Raw genomic sequence first — 16,970 nt, forward strand, 5'->3', positions numbered from 1 at the left:
AAGGAATGGCATTCTGATATCTATTACAACATGTATAAACCTTGAAAACATGCTAAATGATTTATCAATTTTAGTGTCTTTTTGAAGAATCAACTTTAGTGTCATTGATTTTCTTTATTGTACATTTATAACATTTTTCACTGGTTTCTATTTTTATCTTGATTCTTCTATTTCTTTTGAGTTTCAGTTGCTTTTCAATACATTAAAAAGGTAATAAGAAAATGGCATCAACCAACCGTCTGCCAATAAAGGTGACAATTTGCATAAACTGGACAAATCCCTTGGAAAGAATTAACTAAAATGAATACAAGAAGAAATAAAAATTTAATAGTCTTATATTTATTAAAGAGATAGTATCCATTATTGGGGTGCCTGACTAGCTCAGTCTACAGAGCATGGAACTCTTGATCTCAGAGTCATGAGTTTGAGCCCCACGTTGGGTGTAGAGATTACTTAAAAATAAAATCTCTAAAAGAAAGAAATAGAAAAAAGAAAACATGCTAAGTGAAATAAGTCAGATGCAAAAGAACAAATATATATGATTCTACTTTTGGGAGATACCTAAAGGGCAAATCAATGGAGATGAAAGAATAGAGGTTACCAGAGGTTGTGGGAAGAGGGAAATGGGAAATACTATTTCATGGATATAGAGATCCTATTAGGGATGATGAAAAAGTTCTAGAAATGGATGACTGCACAACAATGTGAATAAACCTAATGCTACTAAAACACATTATTTTAAGAATGGTTAAAATAGTAAATTTTATGCTATGTATATTTTACCACATTAAAAAAAAAAACAGGAACCAAACAGTACTATAATTTAATGAGTGGTAGAGTGAGGGGAGTTAACTGTTTCTCATATTCCATATTTCACCAGATAGAGGCTTTATGCAGTAAGAAAGAGACTTTCTGAAACATATCTAAAACTACACTTAAAACCTAAATGTTTAAATTCTGTCATATATAACCAAGAATTTAATGCTGAAGTAACTAATAAAATGTATTTAAAGTGCATTTATTTATTTCAATTCTCATTTTCATTAATAAAGACTAATTCAATTGATCTAAGTCTGTGCCAGTAAGAGTAATATTATACCACTTATTTACAATGATCCCAGGTACCCACACAAAATACGTACAGATTAAATGCATACTAGCACCCAATAAAATTAATATTTTTAAGAGTAAGAATACAAATCATATGTATTTACTCACCTGCTGTTTTGCCTGAAAAGATAGTCAAACACCATAAAAAGTCCTTTGAGTATTATTTGAGTTGAAGCACTAATAATTGGTACTTCTCTTGCCTCTTCTCTACCATAAATTGGTAAGACTTTTTCTTCTTTTTGAAGAACAGAAGAAAAATGTCCCTATAAGAAATTACTGTCATTAAGTATACTGCAGGAAACAGGAAGATGAGGAAAACAAACCCCTTAAAACTATAATAAACTCCAAATGAAATATACACTGAAATTTTAGGAAAACATTATCAAGACACAAATGCTTAATAGTATGTTTTAAATTCCTATATATCCCAAAATTTTCTTCAGAGTTCAAGGCACTTTGACAATAAATTATACATTTAGGAAGTTCATTACTTCTTCAGGCAAATAGGGTATTATTTAGTATCCTTCAAAAGTAATGAACTAGGCAAAACCTGGTGGGCTCAGTTGTTAAGGCAGGCAATTCTTGATTTCAAAGTTGTGAGTTCAAGCTCCATGTTGGGCGTACAGCTTACTTTAAAAAAATGCACCAAATGGTTTGGCCAAAGAACTTAAAAGATAATATTTGCCTGAATTATTTCCAGGGAGCATTCCAACAATGAGAATAATATGACTGTATGAACAGGAAAAACTTAAAAATGACTCAAGGAAAAAATATACGCTAAATACAAAATGTATACTAACTGGCTCATTTGTTTTCATGTGACTAAGAAGTTTTAATACAGATAAAAGTGTGGACCTAAGAGGGGCGCCTGAGTGGCTCAGTTCATTAGGCGTCCGACTTCGGCTCAGGTCATGATCTCATGACTCAGGAGCGTGGGCTCCTTGTCAGGTTCTGTGTTGACAGCTCGGAGCCTGGAGCCTGCTTCAGATTCTGTCTCCCTCTCTCTTTGCCCCTCCTCCGCTTGCACTCTGTCTCTCTCTCAAAAATAAATAAACCTTAAAAAATATTAAAAAAAATTAAAGTGCTTAAAGCAAACTTAAAAAAAAAAGAAGTGTGGATATAAGAAGAAAGAAAAGTATGCATTTCCACACTGTGAAGAGAAAACTCTGAATATTGAAGTAAAAGATATTGGTGACAACGCTGATGGTTGACAATAAAGTATGTGTTCAATAAAAGTAAAATGAGAAAATAGTTAAGATAAATTAAGACAGATAAATTTTAACATTCATTTACACATCGATGTGAAAAATACACACCTAGAGTAAAATTAGTTTCCACTGAACAAAACACTGAAGGATACAAATAGAAAGATTTTTGAAAAAGAAGCAAAGAATGAATTTGGAAAGACATTCAGCACTACAAATTATTAATGAAAAACAAGTAATTCTTTTTAAAATCAAGTCCCCTCACAAAAATAAACGATTGGGACCTCATCAAGATTAAAAGCTTCTGCACAGCCAAGGAAACAACCCACAAAACTAATNCCACAATTCTTCCCCAACAGTGGCAGAACACTGGCAATTTATTCTATAAAACTACAGAACTTCCGAATAGACATTTTTTCAAAGACAAACAGATGGCCAACTCTCACATGAAAAGATGCTCAGCAACTAATCATTAGGGAAATGTAAATCAAAACCACAGTGAGATACCACCTTACACCTGTCAGAATGACTAGACTCAAAAAGACAAGAAATAGAGTGTTGATAAGGATATGGAGAAAAAGGAACCCTCTTGCATTGTTGGTGGGAATGTAAATTGGTATGGCCATTGCAGAAAGCATTGTGGAAGTTCCTCATATATTAAAAATAGAAGTATCATATTATCCAGTAATTCCACTATTGGGTATTTAGCCAAAGAAAATGAAAACACTCACCCAAAAAGACAAATGCACCTCTATGTTTATTGCAGCAATATTTACAATAACCAAAATATGGAAGTAATGCAAGTGTCCATCCATAGATGAATAAAGATGTGGTGTATAAGCGTGCGCGCGCGCGCACACACACACACACACACACGAATACTACTCAACCAAAGAAAAGAATGAAATCTTGCCATTTGTGGCAACATGGATGGAGTAGAGGCTATTTTGTTAAATATAAATCAGACAAAGGCAAATACAACATGATTTCACTTACATGTGGAATCTAAAAAACAAAACAAATAAATAAACAAAAAGCTGATACAGACCCATAAATGCAAAGAACAAACCAATGGCTTGCTAGAAGCAGAATGGGAGATACACTTTCAGTTATGAAATGAATAAGTCACATGGATAAAAGATACAGAATAGAGAATAGTCGATGGTACTTTAATAGCATAAGGTGACAGATTGTAGCTACACTTGTGATGAGCATAGAATAACATAAAGACTTGATGAATCACTAAGTTGAAATTAATGTAGTGCCTGAAAACTAATGGAATGTTGCGTGTCAACTACACTTCAAAACAAACAAAAACAAAAACAGACAAAGTAAAAGAAAACCCAAACTACAGAAAATCCTCAACTACTGAAGGCAATGTACTAAAAACAAGGCCTGAATGAAATTCTACACACTGAATCATGAAACTACTCCAAGGCTACTTCTGCCTAGGTCACCTAAAAATTGACAGGTGGGTTTATAGATAAATAGAAAACTAAGCAAATAAGAAAGGAAAAAATCCACAAACTGATAGGTATTACCACATGGGAAACATAAAGTTGTGTACAAATTTAATCAAGTAAGCTATATGATAGTTGCTATCATGAGCTGTGATAATATGCATACACAATGATATACACACTGAATATTAATTATGGTGAAAGAATGAAGAGTAAGAGAATGGAGAAAGGTAAAAAGGAGAGGAAAAGTAAGAAGAGAAAGAGAAACAGAGAGAAGAAAAAGAAGCTAATGTATCATCATACATAACAGGAAGTCAATAGAGAATATCTAAAATTGAAAATTCAAAAGCAGCAGAACCCACATGTTATTTAGAAAACTGGGGTTAAATATCAGAAGATATCACTGTTAAGAGCTAAAGTGCCAAGTAAAAATTGGGATTGAGAAGGAGTGGGGCAGATGAATGCTTTTCTTGATGGTACTGACTCTTTAAATTATATACATATTACTTTTGTAAAAATTAACTTCTAAAAATTTAATAACCACAATGATGAGTTTCTTAGCTAACTAGGATTAGAGGCAATTTCCTTAACCTAATAAAAATATAATTATAAAAATCCTCCAGCACCTATGGAATGGGAAAAAAATTACAAATCATGTATCTAATACAGTGTTTATATCCAGAATATATGAAGAACTCTTACAGTCAATAATAAAAGAACACCCAATTTCCAAGTGGGCAACAAATTTGTATAAGATTTCTCTAATGGAGATATATAAATGGATAATAAGCACTTGAATAAACGTTCAACATTAGGAATTAGGAGAGAAATGAAAATCAAACCACATTGAGGTACCACTTCATTTCCCCTAGAAAACTATAATAAAAAAGAGGTAACAAGTGTTAGTGAGGATGTGAAAGAAATTAGAATCCGTGTACATTGGTGATGGGATTCTAAAATGGTGCAGCCCCTTTGTAAAACAGATTGGCAGTCCCTCAAAGAGTTAAACATAGAGTTATCATATGGCCTGGCAATTCCCCTAAGTATATACCCAAGAGAATTAAAAATATATGTACACACAAAAATTTGGACATGAATGGTTACAGCACTATTTATAACAGACAAAAATAGAAACAACCCAAATGTGTCAAGTGATAATAAATAAACAAAATGCAGATTTATACAATGGAATATTATTTAGTAATAAAAAAAGGAATGAAGTACTCATGAATGCTCTGACATACACAGATGAGCCTTGAAAACATACAAAATGAAGGAAAACCAGTCACAAAAGCACCATATCATGTTTCCATTTATATGAAATGTTTAAAATAAGCAGGTCTATAGAAACAGAATGTAAATTAGTGGTTTTCAAGGGCTGGGGGAGAAGGAAATAAGGAATGCCTGCTAATGGGGACATGGTTCTTTATGAGGTCCTGAAACTGCTCTGAAATTAGATAGCAGTGATAGCTGCAGAACTCTGTGTCTATACCAAAAAGCACTGAATGTATACTTTAAAATGGTAAATTTTACAGCATGTGAATTATATCTGTCTAGCTATTAATAAAAAATAAAAGAATTTCAAAACAATACAGTAGACATGTTACAAAATGATGTAACACTAGTAATATAGCTAGCCTCTTTTAGGCAGCAGTAAGACCAAAATGTCTAACTGCCTATGATAAGCAATGCACTGAAAGTTGAAGCCAGCAAAGAAATAAATAAAATGTGATGGAGTTGGAAAGAAAATAGTCATTACTTATGGACAGTAAAACTACATAGAAAATTTAAGAATCCACAGACAAACCTATAAGATAGTTTAGCAACGTAGTTGCTTACAAGATAAATAAATAAAAATCAGCTACCATTTTTACATACCAATTAGTAATTAGAAAATGCAACTTTTTAAATATACTATGTGAAAAAGAAACAGAAACCTGAACTCACGTAGGAATAAATCTACCCTGAAACACCTAAGACTTTTAAAAATAAAATCATAAAATTTTATTGATATAGAAGACATAATAAATGAAGAACTTTATATATCTTGTTTGTGAACAGAAAAACTCTTTCTAAATTAATCCATAAATTCAATGCAACACCAACAGATTTTTCATAGAAATTTACAAGCTAATTCTAAAATTCAGTAAAGATCTTCCCAAAGGAAAAGAACAAAGAGATATGCCCTACCAGGTAACAACATTTTTCTAATGCTAGAGTAATCAACAAATATGACAGTTTAGATAAACAGAATCACAGAACAAAGTCCAGAAATTAATTCACAAATGAGGGAAAAATAGATACATGTCAGAAGTGTCATTATAAATCAAAGGAAAATGGATGGATTATTTAGAAAATGATGCTGAGAAAAGTCTCCATAGAGGAAATAAAATGGATTCCTAATCTTACAACAGAAACAAAAATGAATGGCCGACTGAAAACTTTTATTAAAAAAATAATAACACTTTTAGAAAATGTAGTGCAAGATATGGAAAGATCACTAAAACTAGACTCAAATACAATTCATAAAAGAAAAACACTGATAGGGGCGCCTGGGTGGCTTAGTCGGTTAAGCGTCCGACTTTCGCTTAGGTCATGATCTCGTGGTTCGTGGGTTCGAGCCCCGCGTCGGGCCCTGTGCTGACTGCCAGCTCAGAGCCTGGAGCCTGTTTTGGAGTCTGTGACTCCTTCTCTCTCTGAACCTCTCCTGCTCACACTGTCTCTCTCTCTCTCTCTCTCTCTCCTAGAAATAAATAAAACATTAAAAAAAATTAAAAAAAAAAGAAAAACACTGATAAATTTGAATGCACTAAAATAAAAAAATTTTCAGAAAAATACTCTAAACAAACCATAGACACAACAATATACATACAATGCAATAAGCAACAAAAAATTATTCTGAATATATAAAGGAAACAGCAATATATACAGAAATACATTTTCAAGGATGTTCATATCAGAATTGTTTCTTATCCTTGGAAAACTGGCAACAATTTATATTTCAAATGACAGATTAATCAAGTAATTTAAAATATGTATACTCACAAAAATGCTACCCGGCAATTAAAACTCATATGAAAAAAATCGTTATTAAAATAGTGAAGTACTCATAATACACTGTTAAGTCAAAAGAGGCTACAAAGAAACATGTATCATATCAGAAATCTATTTATGTTAAGTAAATATATGCATAGAATAAGAGAGGTGGTCATAAATCCTAAATTTAATAGCGATCCTCTTTGATAGTTTTTCTTTTTCCTTTTTATATCTTTTGTATTTTCCTAGTTTTTCCTTCACATACAATTTATTTGTACCTTTTTAAAATTAAAGTATAAGAGAATGCACTAGTCTTAGGTATACAGTTCCCTAAACACACACACACACACACACACACACACACATAACTAACACTCACTATGGATACAAAGCATTCTTTGAATCCCAGATGGTTCCCTTTTGCTCCTTCTCAGCCCAAACTTCTCCTTACCACTGCATAGTAGTAACCAGCACTCTGAATTCGACTAGCATAATTATATTTGTCTCTTCTTAAATTCATAAAAATAAAATTATCTAGTTTGTACTCTTTTGTGTCTGGTTTGTAAGATTCATTTGTCTGTAAGATTCATTTGTATGGTGGTAGTGGTTCATTTTTTAAATTGCTGTCTAATACTCCACTATACGAATATCTCACAATCCATTTTACTGTTGATATAAACCTTTAAAATGAAAAGTTTATGCAAAACAGTCATGAAGAGATGTCACAATATGGACAATATTTATGATACCACACTGCATTTTAAAAGCAGGGCACAGGCGCGCCTGGGTGGCTTAGTTGGTTAAGCGTCCGACTTTCGCTTAGGTCATGATCTCACGGTTCGTGGGTTCGAGCCCCGCGTCAGGCTCTGTGCGGACAGCCAGCTAAGAGCCTGGAGCCTGTTTCCAATTCTGTGTCTCCCTCTCTCTGACCCTCCCCTGCTCACGCTGTCTCTCTCTCTCTCCTAGAAATAAATAAAACATTTAAAAAAATAAAAAAAATAATAAAAGCAGGGCACAGAGGCTCCTGGGTGGCTCAGTCGGTTAAGCATCTGACTTTGGCTCCGGTCATAATCTCGCAGTTTGTGGGTTCGAGCTCTGCATCAGGTTCTGTGCTGGTAGCTCAGAACCTGAAACCTATTTCAGATTCTGTGTCTCCCTCTCTCTCTGCCCCTACCCCGCTCATGCTCCGTCTCTCTCTGTCTCAAAAATAAATAAACTATAAAAAATTAAAAAAAACTAATAAAAGCAGGGCACAAAGTAGAAGTATAGTCTAATTAAAATATATTTTTAATGCTCATAGGCCCAGAATGCTAGTGGTTATCATGATAGCCATAGTTCCTATCTGTTTTGGTTCAAAGACCTCTTCAAATCCATGAGGGAAATCAAAGATCTAAACAAATGGAGAGATACTTCCTGTTCATGGATAGGAAGACTCAATATTGTTCAGTTGTCAGTTCTTCTTGGTTTGATTTGTAGATTCAATGCAATTTCAATAAAAATCCCAGAAAGTTACTTTGTGGATACTGACAAGCTAATTCTAAAGTTTATTTGGAAAGAAAAAAAACCCCAGAATAACTAACACAATACTAAACAAAGTCAGAGAACTGACACAACGACAATATGACTTCAAGACTTACTATAAAACTATAGTAACTGATAGTGCAGTATTAGCGAAGGAACAGACAGATCAATCAATGGAAAAGAATAAAGAACCTAAAAAAGGACCCATAATAATACATCCAACTGATCTTTAACAAAGGAGCAATTATAACCCAGTGGAGAAAGGATGCCCTTTTCAACAAATGGGTACACCTACGTGCAAAGAAATGAATCTAGGCACAGACCTTATATCCTACACAAAAAATTAACTTAAAGTGGATCACAGACCGAAATATAAAATGCAAAACTATAAAACTTCTAGAAGAAAAAGACAGAAGGAAATCTAGATGGCTTTGGGTTTGGTGGGGAGTTTTAGGCACAATATCAAAAGCATGATCTGTCAAAGAAAACATTATTAAGCTGAACTTTATTTAAAGTAAAAGTTCTAGGGGCGCCTGGGTGGCTTAGTCGGTTAGGCGTCCAACCTCAGCTCAGGTCATGATCTCGCAGTTTGTGGGTTCGAGCCCCGCATCAGGCTCTGTGCTGGCAGCTCAGAGCCTAGAGCCTGTTTCGGATTCTGTGTCTGTCTCCCCTTCTCTCTGCCCCTCCCCTGTTCATGCTGTCTCTGTTTCTCAATAATAATAATTAAATGTTAAAAAAAAAAAAAAAGTAAAAGTTCTATAAAAGACAGTTAATAGAATGAAAAGACAAACCACAGATTAGAAGCATAGGTCTATAAACATATTTGATGAAGCACTGGTATACCAAATATACAGAGAACACTTAAAACACAACAACAAGAAGACAAAGAATCCAACTGAAAAGTAGGCAAAAGATCTGAAGAGATAGCTCACCAAATAAGATATACAGATGGCAAATAAGCATGTGAAAAGATGTTCCACATCAAATGTCATTAGGAAATTGTACACTAAAACAATAATAAGATACTACATATTCATTAGAATGACTAGCAGTCACAACACTGACAATATCAAATATAGGCAAGGATGTAGAATGAAAAGAACCCTCATTCACTGATGATGCAAGTATAAAATAGCACAGCTACTTTGGAAGACGGCATTTTCTTACACAGGTAAAAATAGTCTTACCATATATTTCGGCAATTTTGCTAAGTATTTACTATTTACACAAATGAGAAGAAAGCACATCCATACAAAAATATGCACACAGGGGCTCTGGGTGGCTCAGTCGGTTAAGCATCCAACTATGGCTGAGGTCGTATCTCACAGTTTGTGAGTTCGAGCCCTGTATTGGGCTTTGTGCTGACAGCTTAGAGCCTGGAGCCTGCTTCAGAATCTGTCTCCCTCTCTCTCTGCCCCTTCCCTGCCCATGATTTATCTCTCTCTGTCTCTCAAAAATAAACAAACACTTTAAAAAATTAAAAAAAAATATGCACACAAGTGTTTATAAGAGCTTTATTTAGAATTGCCCAAACTTAGTAGTCACCAATACATTTCATAGCAGGTGAATGGATAAACAAACGGTGTGCATATATGCAATGAATATTGTTTATCAATAAAAAGAAACAAGCCATCAAGCCACAAAAAGACATAAAGGAACCTGAAAATGATCCCAGCTGAATGACATGCTGGAAAAGGCAAGACTATGGAGTCGGTTGAAAAAAATCAGTGGTTGCTAAAGGCTCAGCAGGGCAAATGAGGTATGGTGAAGGGACGAATTAAGAAGTATAGAACAGAATATTTTTAAGGCAGTGAAAACATTCTGTATGATACTGTAATAGTAGATATATGACTTTGTTTTTATCAAAACTCAGAACTCTGCCATACAGAGAGTGAACCCCAATGTAAACTATGGACTTTAGTTAACAATGTAATAATACTGGTTCAATTGTAACAAATGTACTATACTATTGCAAACTGTTAATAATAGGAGAACTGTAGAGTATGTGAGTGGGGGGGGGGGCGAGGGTTAGGGTAATATTAGAATTCTGTCCTTTCTGCTCAACTGTTCTGTAAATCCTAAACAACCACTCTTAAAAGCAAAATCTATTAATTTAAATAAGTAAGAACAAAAAGGATAAAAGCATTCTTATCTACTAGGGAAAAAAAAAACCAGCCTCTTTCAGAAGAGAAGTTATGAAGGCTCTATGCAGAAAAAAGTACAAAAGTACATACTCACAAAATTTTGCATACAATTTCATAAGATTCACAGAATCCCCCAGCCCACTCATGATCTCTATAAACACAGGTTTATAACCTCTAAGTTAAGGAGAACAAAAATGAATTTATCTTTTTATTTTATAAATTTTTAACTTTTATTACTGACAAAATAATTTTACAACCTAAACATACTGACTTGTTTTAGACGGGAACAAAGCAATTCATTCCTTTATGACTTATTTGTTTCAAACTAAATAATGCTACTTTTTCAGTCATAATTTATGCCATTATTTAAAAATTATCAAACTCAGAGTGCCTGGGTGGCTCAGTTGGTTGAGCGTCCGACTTCGGCTCAGGTCACGATCCTGCGGTTCGTGGGTTTCAGCCCCACGTCGGGCTCTGTGCTGACAGCTAGCTCAGAGCCTAGACCCTGTTTCAGATTCTGTGTCTCCCTCTCTCCCTGACCCTCCCCTGCTCATGCTGTCTCTCTCACTCTCTCAGAAATAAAACATTAAAAAAATTATTTTTAATTACCAAACTCAAAATAAAATTTTAAAACAATTTAATTGTTAGATTTTTTAGTCTGGATTAATTTATTCACTATTAAACCATATACTAAATAAATGTCACAGGTAGAAAATAGTCTTACCTGCAAAATGGGAAAAGTATCAGTGGTGATGCCCATTTTGTGTAAATTTAAGAGCATTTCACTTCCACTCCAGATTTTACAGGATGTTTCATAATCCCTTTCCACAAGATGTTCAGAGTTTGCTTCTAACCAACTAAAATAAAATAATTCCATCAATTGATATTATCCTTATATGCACTATTGCAATAAAACAAAGAAAATAGTGATACATTGATTACATTGATCATATTTCTTGAAGCTCTCAGAACACAAATGAGGATTAAGACATCTTTTAAAATGCATACATGTTTCATATTGCAAAATAAACATTTATATAGCTAAAACGTAAGCTTTTATATTCAGAAAAGAGAAACATGCATGTGATTTCCCAATTGTGTTTTATGGATTCACACTGCTTTACCTGACCATCTCTCCAATTGAGAGTCGGATATTAGAAGCTTATCCCAAATACACATAAAGGAAATACAAAACAATCTAATAAAGAAATTAAGGTGTTACATATTAACACCAAAAGAGAGGTACTAGAAAATATATTCATTTGTATAAATATACACACATTTTTATATTCAGTCAGTGCTTAAATGTCTGTATTATTATACACACAGCCACCTCTGACACATCCGGTCACTAAATGTATGTGGCACTCTTCTTTCCTTACACCAAGGAATTCTCAAGACACTAGCTGGCTGTCCTATGGTTCAATTCTGACACTAACTGGAGTTAGAATTAGCACAGACCCCACAGGCTAACCATTCAGTCTCACCAGACTGTCCTTTACATCTCAGATGTCAGCATAAAAGTCTAATTTGTCATCTGTACTTCTGACCAACCAGCTATAAATCAGAAGTTCACATGACCCTGCCTCAGGTTTAATCATTTACTAGAACTCACAGAACTCCAGAAAACACTTATGCTTACCAGTTTATTATATAATAAAGGAGACAGATAAATAGCCAGAAGAAGAAATACAAGGGAGAGGTCTGGAAAGGTCTACGCACAGAAACTTCTGTCCCAGTAAAGGTAGGGTGCTCCAAGCACATAACTATGTGTACCAGTCTAGAAGCTCTCTGAATCCTGGCTTCATCACGTAAGTATGATCGATTATTAACTTAATCTCTAGCCCCCTTCCTTTTCCAGAAGGAAGGTAGAGCTGAAAGTTCTAAGCTTCTAATCATAGTTTAGTCTTTCTAGTGAACAGCTCCATGCAAGAGCCCACTAACCATCACCTCATTGGAACAAAAGACAGTCCTATCAACCAGGAAATCTCAAGGGATTTAGGAGCTCTGTCAGGAACTGGGGTCAAAGACCAAATATTAGAACAAAAGATGCTCCTAGTGCTGTTGTCACTTAGGAAATTATAAGCGTTTTAGGGACTGTGCCAGGAAATGGGGATAGAGAGAATATATATAATTATTTATAATAATTATTATGTTTATATATAAATAATTTATAATAATATAAACAATTTATTATAACAATAATTATTTATGTATATAAATAATTGTTATTATTATTTCACAGAAATTAAGCCAAAAACATTTTCATAGAGGTGGTAGTCAACAATACCCAAACAACACTACTGACAGACTAACATAACAGAAAAATAATCTTTGGATTTGGCAACATGTGGATAATTGATGACCTTGATAAGAACAGTTTCAGTAGAATTCTGCAGACAGCAACACAACAGAAATCAATGAGGAAAGACTAGGAAGTGAGAAAATAGAATTAGCAACTATAGACAATTCTTTCAACAAATTGTGCTGTGAAATAAAAATGACAAAATACTATACAGCAAAAATACCAAAAGGAAAAACAAGCACATGGCAAAATAGGGAAAAAAATATTGCAACTTTTATCATAGACAAAGGGTTAATTCGCAAAGAGCTTCTACAAATCCATAAGGAAAAGAACCATAACAAGAACAAAAAGAGGACACAGAGGTCAGTGGACAGTTGACAGGAAAGGAAATATAAATGGCCTATTAAGGGCGCCTGGGGGGCTCAGTGGGTTAAGTGTCCGACTTCAGCTCAGGTCATGATCTCGCAGTTCACGAGTTCAAGCTCCACACTGGGCTCTCAGAGCCCGGAGCCTGCTTCAGATTCAGTGTCTCCCTCTCTCTCTGCCCCTCCTCTGCTTATACTCTGTCTCTCTCTCTCTCTCTCTCTCTCAGAAATAAACATTAACAAAAAAAAAATCTTTTTTAAATAAATAAATAAATGGCCTTGAAAATGCTTAATCTCAGGGCACCCAGGTGCTGAGTTAAGCATTTGACTCTTGATTTTGGCTCAGGTCATGATCTCATGGTTCATGAGATCAAGCCCCAAGTCTGACTGCTGACTGCACAGAGTCTGCTTAGGATTCTCCACTCTCTGCCCTTCCCTCGCTCACATTTTCTCTCTCTCAAAATAAATAAACATAAAAAAATAAAATGCTTAATCTCAATCATATTAAGAGATGTGTAAGTAAAAACTACAGTGGGATACTGCTTTTCACCCAACAGGCTGGACAAAAACTTTCATTCTCTCATACATTGCTCATAGGAGTATAAATCAGTCTTCCATCCATTTCCCTATTGTGTGAATTTTAGAAATATCTATCAAAATTACATGTAGATCTGTGCTCTGACCCAAGAGTCCCACTTCTAAGAATTTTCCTGTATATTCTCAAACATATGAAATATGTTCAAAGTTTTTCATTATAGTAATGTAATAGCATAGGATTATAAACTTCAGTACCTATTAATTAGAGGCTAGTTAAATAAAATAGTGGACATCCATGTAATAGAATTTTAGGCAACTATTTTTTAAAACTGAGAAAGCTTCTAAGTCTTGATGTGGAAAGATCTTTAAAATATATTGTTAAGCAAGAAAAGGCAAGATATAGGAAGACAGAAGTATAAAGTACAGTGCCAATAGTTAACAATACTGTACTGTATACTTATACTTGCTAAGAGGGTAGATCTTATGTTAAGTGTTCCTATAATAAAAAACTAAAAGGGGGCAAAGGGAAACTTTCAGAGGTGATATGTTTATGGCAAAGATTGTGGTGATAGTTTAATGAATGAATATTTATCTGCAAACTCATCAAGTTTTATATACATTAAATAATTACAGCTTTGTGTATGTCAATCATACTTCAATAAAAAGGCTTAAAAATAACATCTATTCTTATGCTTCAAATGGAGAAGACAAAAAAATGGAAGTATGCCATTTTATAGTATGCCATCCTTTGGGTAAAAAGGAGGGAAAGGGGAAACTATATTGGCTCATATATTCACTGAATGGCTCATAAATATGCACTGAATGACAGATAAACTTGTTCAGGAGGAGACGAACTAAGCAGGTAGAGAATGGGGTGGGAAGGAGTTTTTACAACATAAATTTGTTTGCCTTTGGTTTGTGGGTTTGAGCCCTGTGTTGGGCTCTGTGCTGACAGCTAGCTTGGAGCCTGGAGCCTGCTTCCGATTCTGTATCTCCTTCTCTCTCTGACCCTCCCCTGCTCACACTGTCTCTCTCTCTCTGAGAAATAAATAAAACATTAAAAAAAAATTGTATGCTTTGGTTGTTCAAACACAAGACTATTACAACATTCAAAAAAAATTTAAACATATTTTTAAAGTTTATTTATTTTGAGAGAGAGAAAGCACACATACATCAGTCACCCAAACATTCAAAATATTTTTGAACTATACCATGAGGGAAAAGAAAATGCTGCAGGGGGAGCCTGAGTGGCTCAGTCAGTTAAGCACCTGACTCTTGATTCAGCTCAGGTCATGATTCTCATGGTTTGTGTCATCAATTCTCCTAGGGCTCCCAGCAATCACAGAGTCTGCTCAGGATTATCTCTCTCCTCTCTCTGCCCCTCCATGGCTCACGTGTGTGCTCTCTCTCTCTCCAAATAAATAAACTTATAAAAAAAAAAAAAAAGGAAGAAAGGAAGAAAAGAGAAAAGGAAAGAAAAGAAAAAGGAAAGAAAAAAGAAAGAAAAAGAAGAGAAAAGAAAAGAGCTGCAGTAAATGGAATGGGATGTAGTATCAAGGTCTAAGATAAAGAGATTCTAGATCAACACCCTAATGTCTAATAAAAAGGAATTTATCTAACATAAATTTTAATAAAAATTATTACTAAATCTATTACTTTAGAGTAGTGAAATCTTGGTTAATTGAAACTCATCAAATCAGAATTCTACTCAAACTGGAAGATAAAGCAAAAAATTAAAGCCATAAACTAAAATTTTAAAATATGTTGGGTGCCTGGTTGGCTCAGTTGGGTTAGGCATGCGACTTCAGCTCAGGCCATGATCTCACAGTCTGTGAGTTCGAGCCCCACATCAGGCTCTATGCTGACAGCTCAGAGCCTGGAGCCTGCTTTGGATTCTGTGTCTCTCTATGTCCCTCCTCCATTCTTGCTCTGTCCCTCTCTGTCTCAAAATTATATAAACATTAAAAAAAAAAATTCGGGGCACCTGAGTGGCTCAGTCAGTTGCATGTCCGACTTCAGCTCTGGTCATGATCTCACGGTTCCTGGGTTCGAGTCCTGTGTTGGGCTCTGTGCTGATAGCTCAGAGCCTGGAGCCTATCTTCGGATTTTGTGTCTCCCTCTTTCTTTTGACCTTCCCCTGCTCACACTGTCTCTCTATCTCTCAAAAATAAATAAAACATTAAAAAAAATTTTAATTTAAAATATGTTAATTAAAACCATGTTTATTTTCAGCTCAATGTCCTTTATATGTCATATATGGGGCTGTTAAATTATTCTGTTAAATTGGAAATAAAATTCACGATGATCAAAAATCAACTGTGTTTATCATATTCTTTTGAACAAGACAAAAGTTTGGACTGGCCTATTTCTAAAAGTTTAACTGGCAAAGAACAATCCATTTCCCAAGTAGCTTACTCAAAGTGAGTAATTATAAAATACTATGGCATAATAAAACATGTTTTTAATACAAGGCAATATAAATGACAGACAAATGTTCTTACTTAATTAGGCTATAGCACACAGCTCTTAGTGGTTCATGGTCTTTCTTCCTTATATTATTGTTGACCATAGTATCTAGTTCATCTCGAGCAAACCAAAGCTGAACTTCCGTTACACTGTAACTTGCTGACTCCCGAGCACAGTCCTCAATGTTATGTGCTTCATCTAAAATGACAATCTGCTCTTTCAGATTGATATCCATCTACAAGACAAAAGAATTTTTCTGTAAAACAATCAGGAAAATGGATTTAACAGCAGTAGGCAAGATATTTCATTAAAACTTCACACTACAGACCAATATTGCAAGGGTAATTATATAAGCAATTGATTCTACATCTTAAAACATTTAAAACATTAAGGCTAACAAGTATCAGTTCAACAATACAGTTTCCTATTTTTCACTCTCAAAATACTTTGCAAACCTATCAACCAAAATATGTGTTATGTGAACTTGGGGTAAAGAACAGCTGGCCACACAAAGGGGTATAAAAATCTATGAAGGAATCTCCAACATAATTTTAAAAGTAGAGTAAAAAAAAAAACTTTAAAACTAAAATACAAGATTCAAAAGACTCTCACAAAATGCTAATATAATACAGCATGTATCTATTTCATTTTAGTCTTTCTTACAACCCTTCGTTTTGAGAATTGCTCTTCCGTAATATCCATGTGATACTGATAGAAGTGTTAATCTGTTAATCAGGAGATAATCACCACTCTTATAACATGGAATTCAGACTTATCAAATAAAGTATTCTATCCCTCTGTGGTCACAAATATAAGAATGG

At 34.3% G+C, this 16,970-nt stretch overlaps 1 protein-coding gene across 1 annotated transcript in view; it reads right to left on the reverse strand.

The window, feature by feature from the left end:
* BRIP1 (BRCA1 interacting DNA helicase 1) overlaps positions 1-16,970 on the reverse strand; it is a 171,696-nt gene that overhangs the window by 97,527 nt on the left and 57,199 nt on the right. Inside the window, 3 exon segments of the mRNA XM_077745525.1 lie at positions 1,219-1,373; positions 11,201-11,333; positions 16,185-16,384. Coding sequence (XP_077601651.1) covers positions 1,219-1,373; positions 11,201-11,333; positions 16,185-16,384 — 488 coding nt within the window.

This window comes from Crocuta crocuta, unplaced genomic scaffold (genome assembly GCF_008692635.1).
Source record: "Crocuta crocuta isolate KB4526 unplaced genomic scaffold, BGI_CrCroc_1.0 scaffold333, whole genome shotgun sequence".
NCBI classification, from domain to species: domain Eukaryota; kingdom Metazoa; phylum Chordata; class Mammalia; order Carnivora; family Hyaenidae; genus Crocuta; species Crocuta crocuta.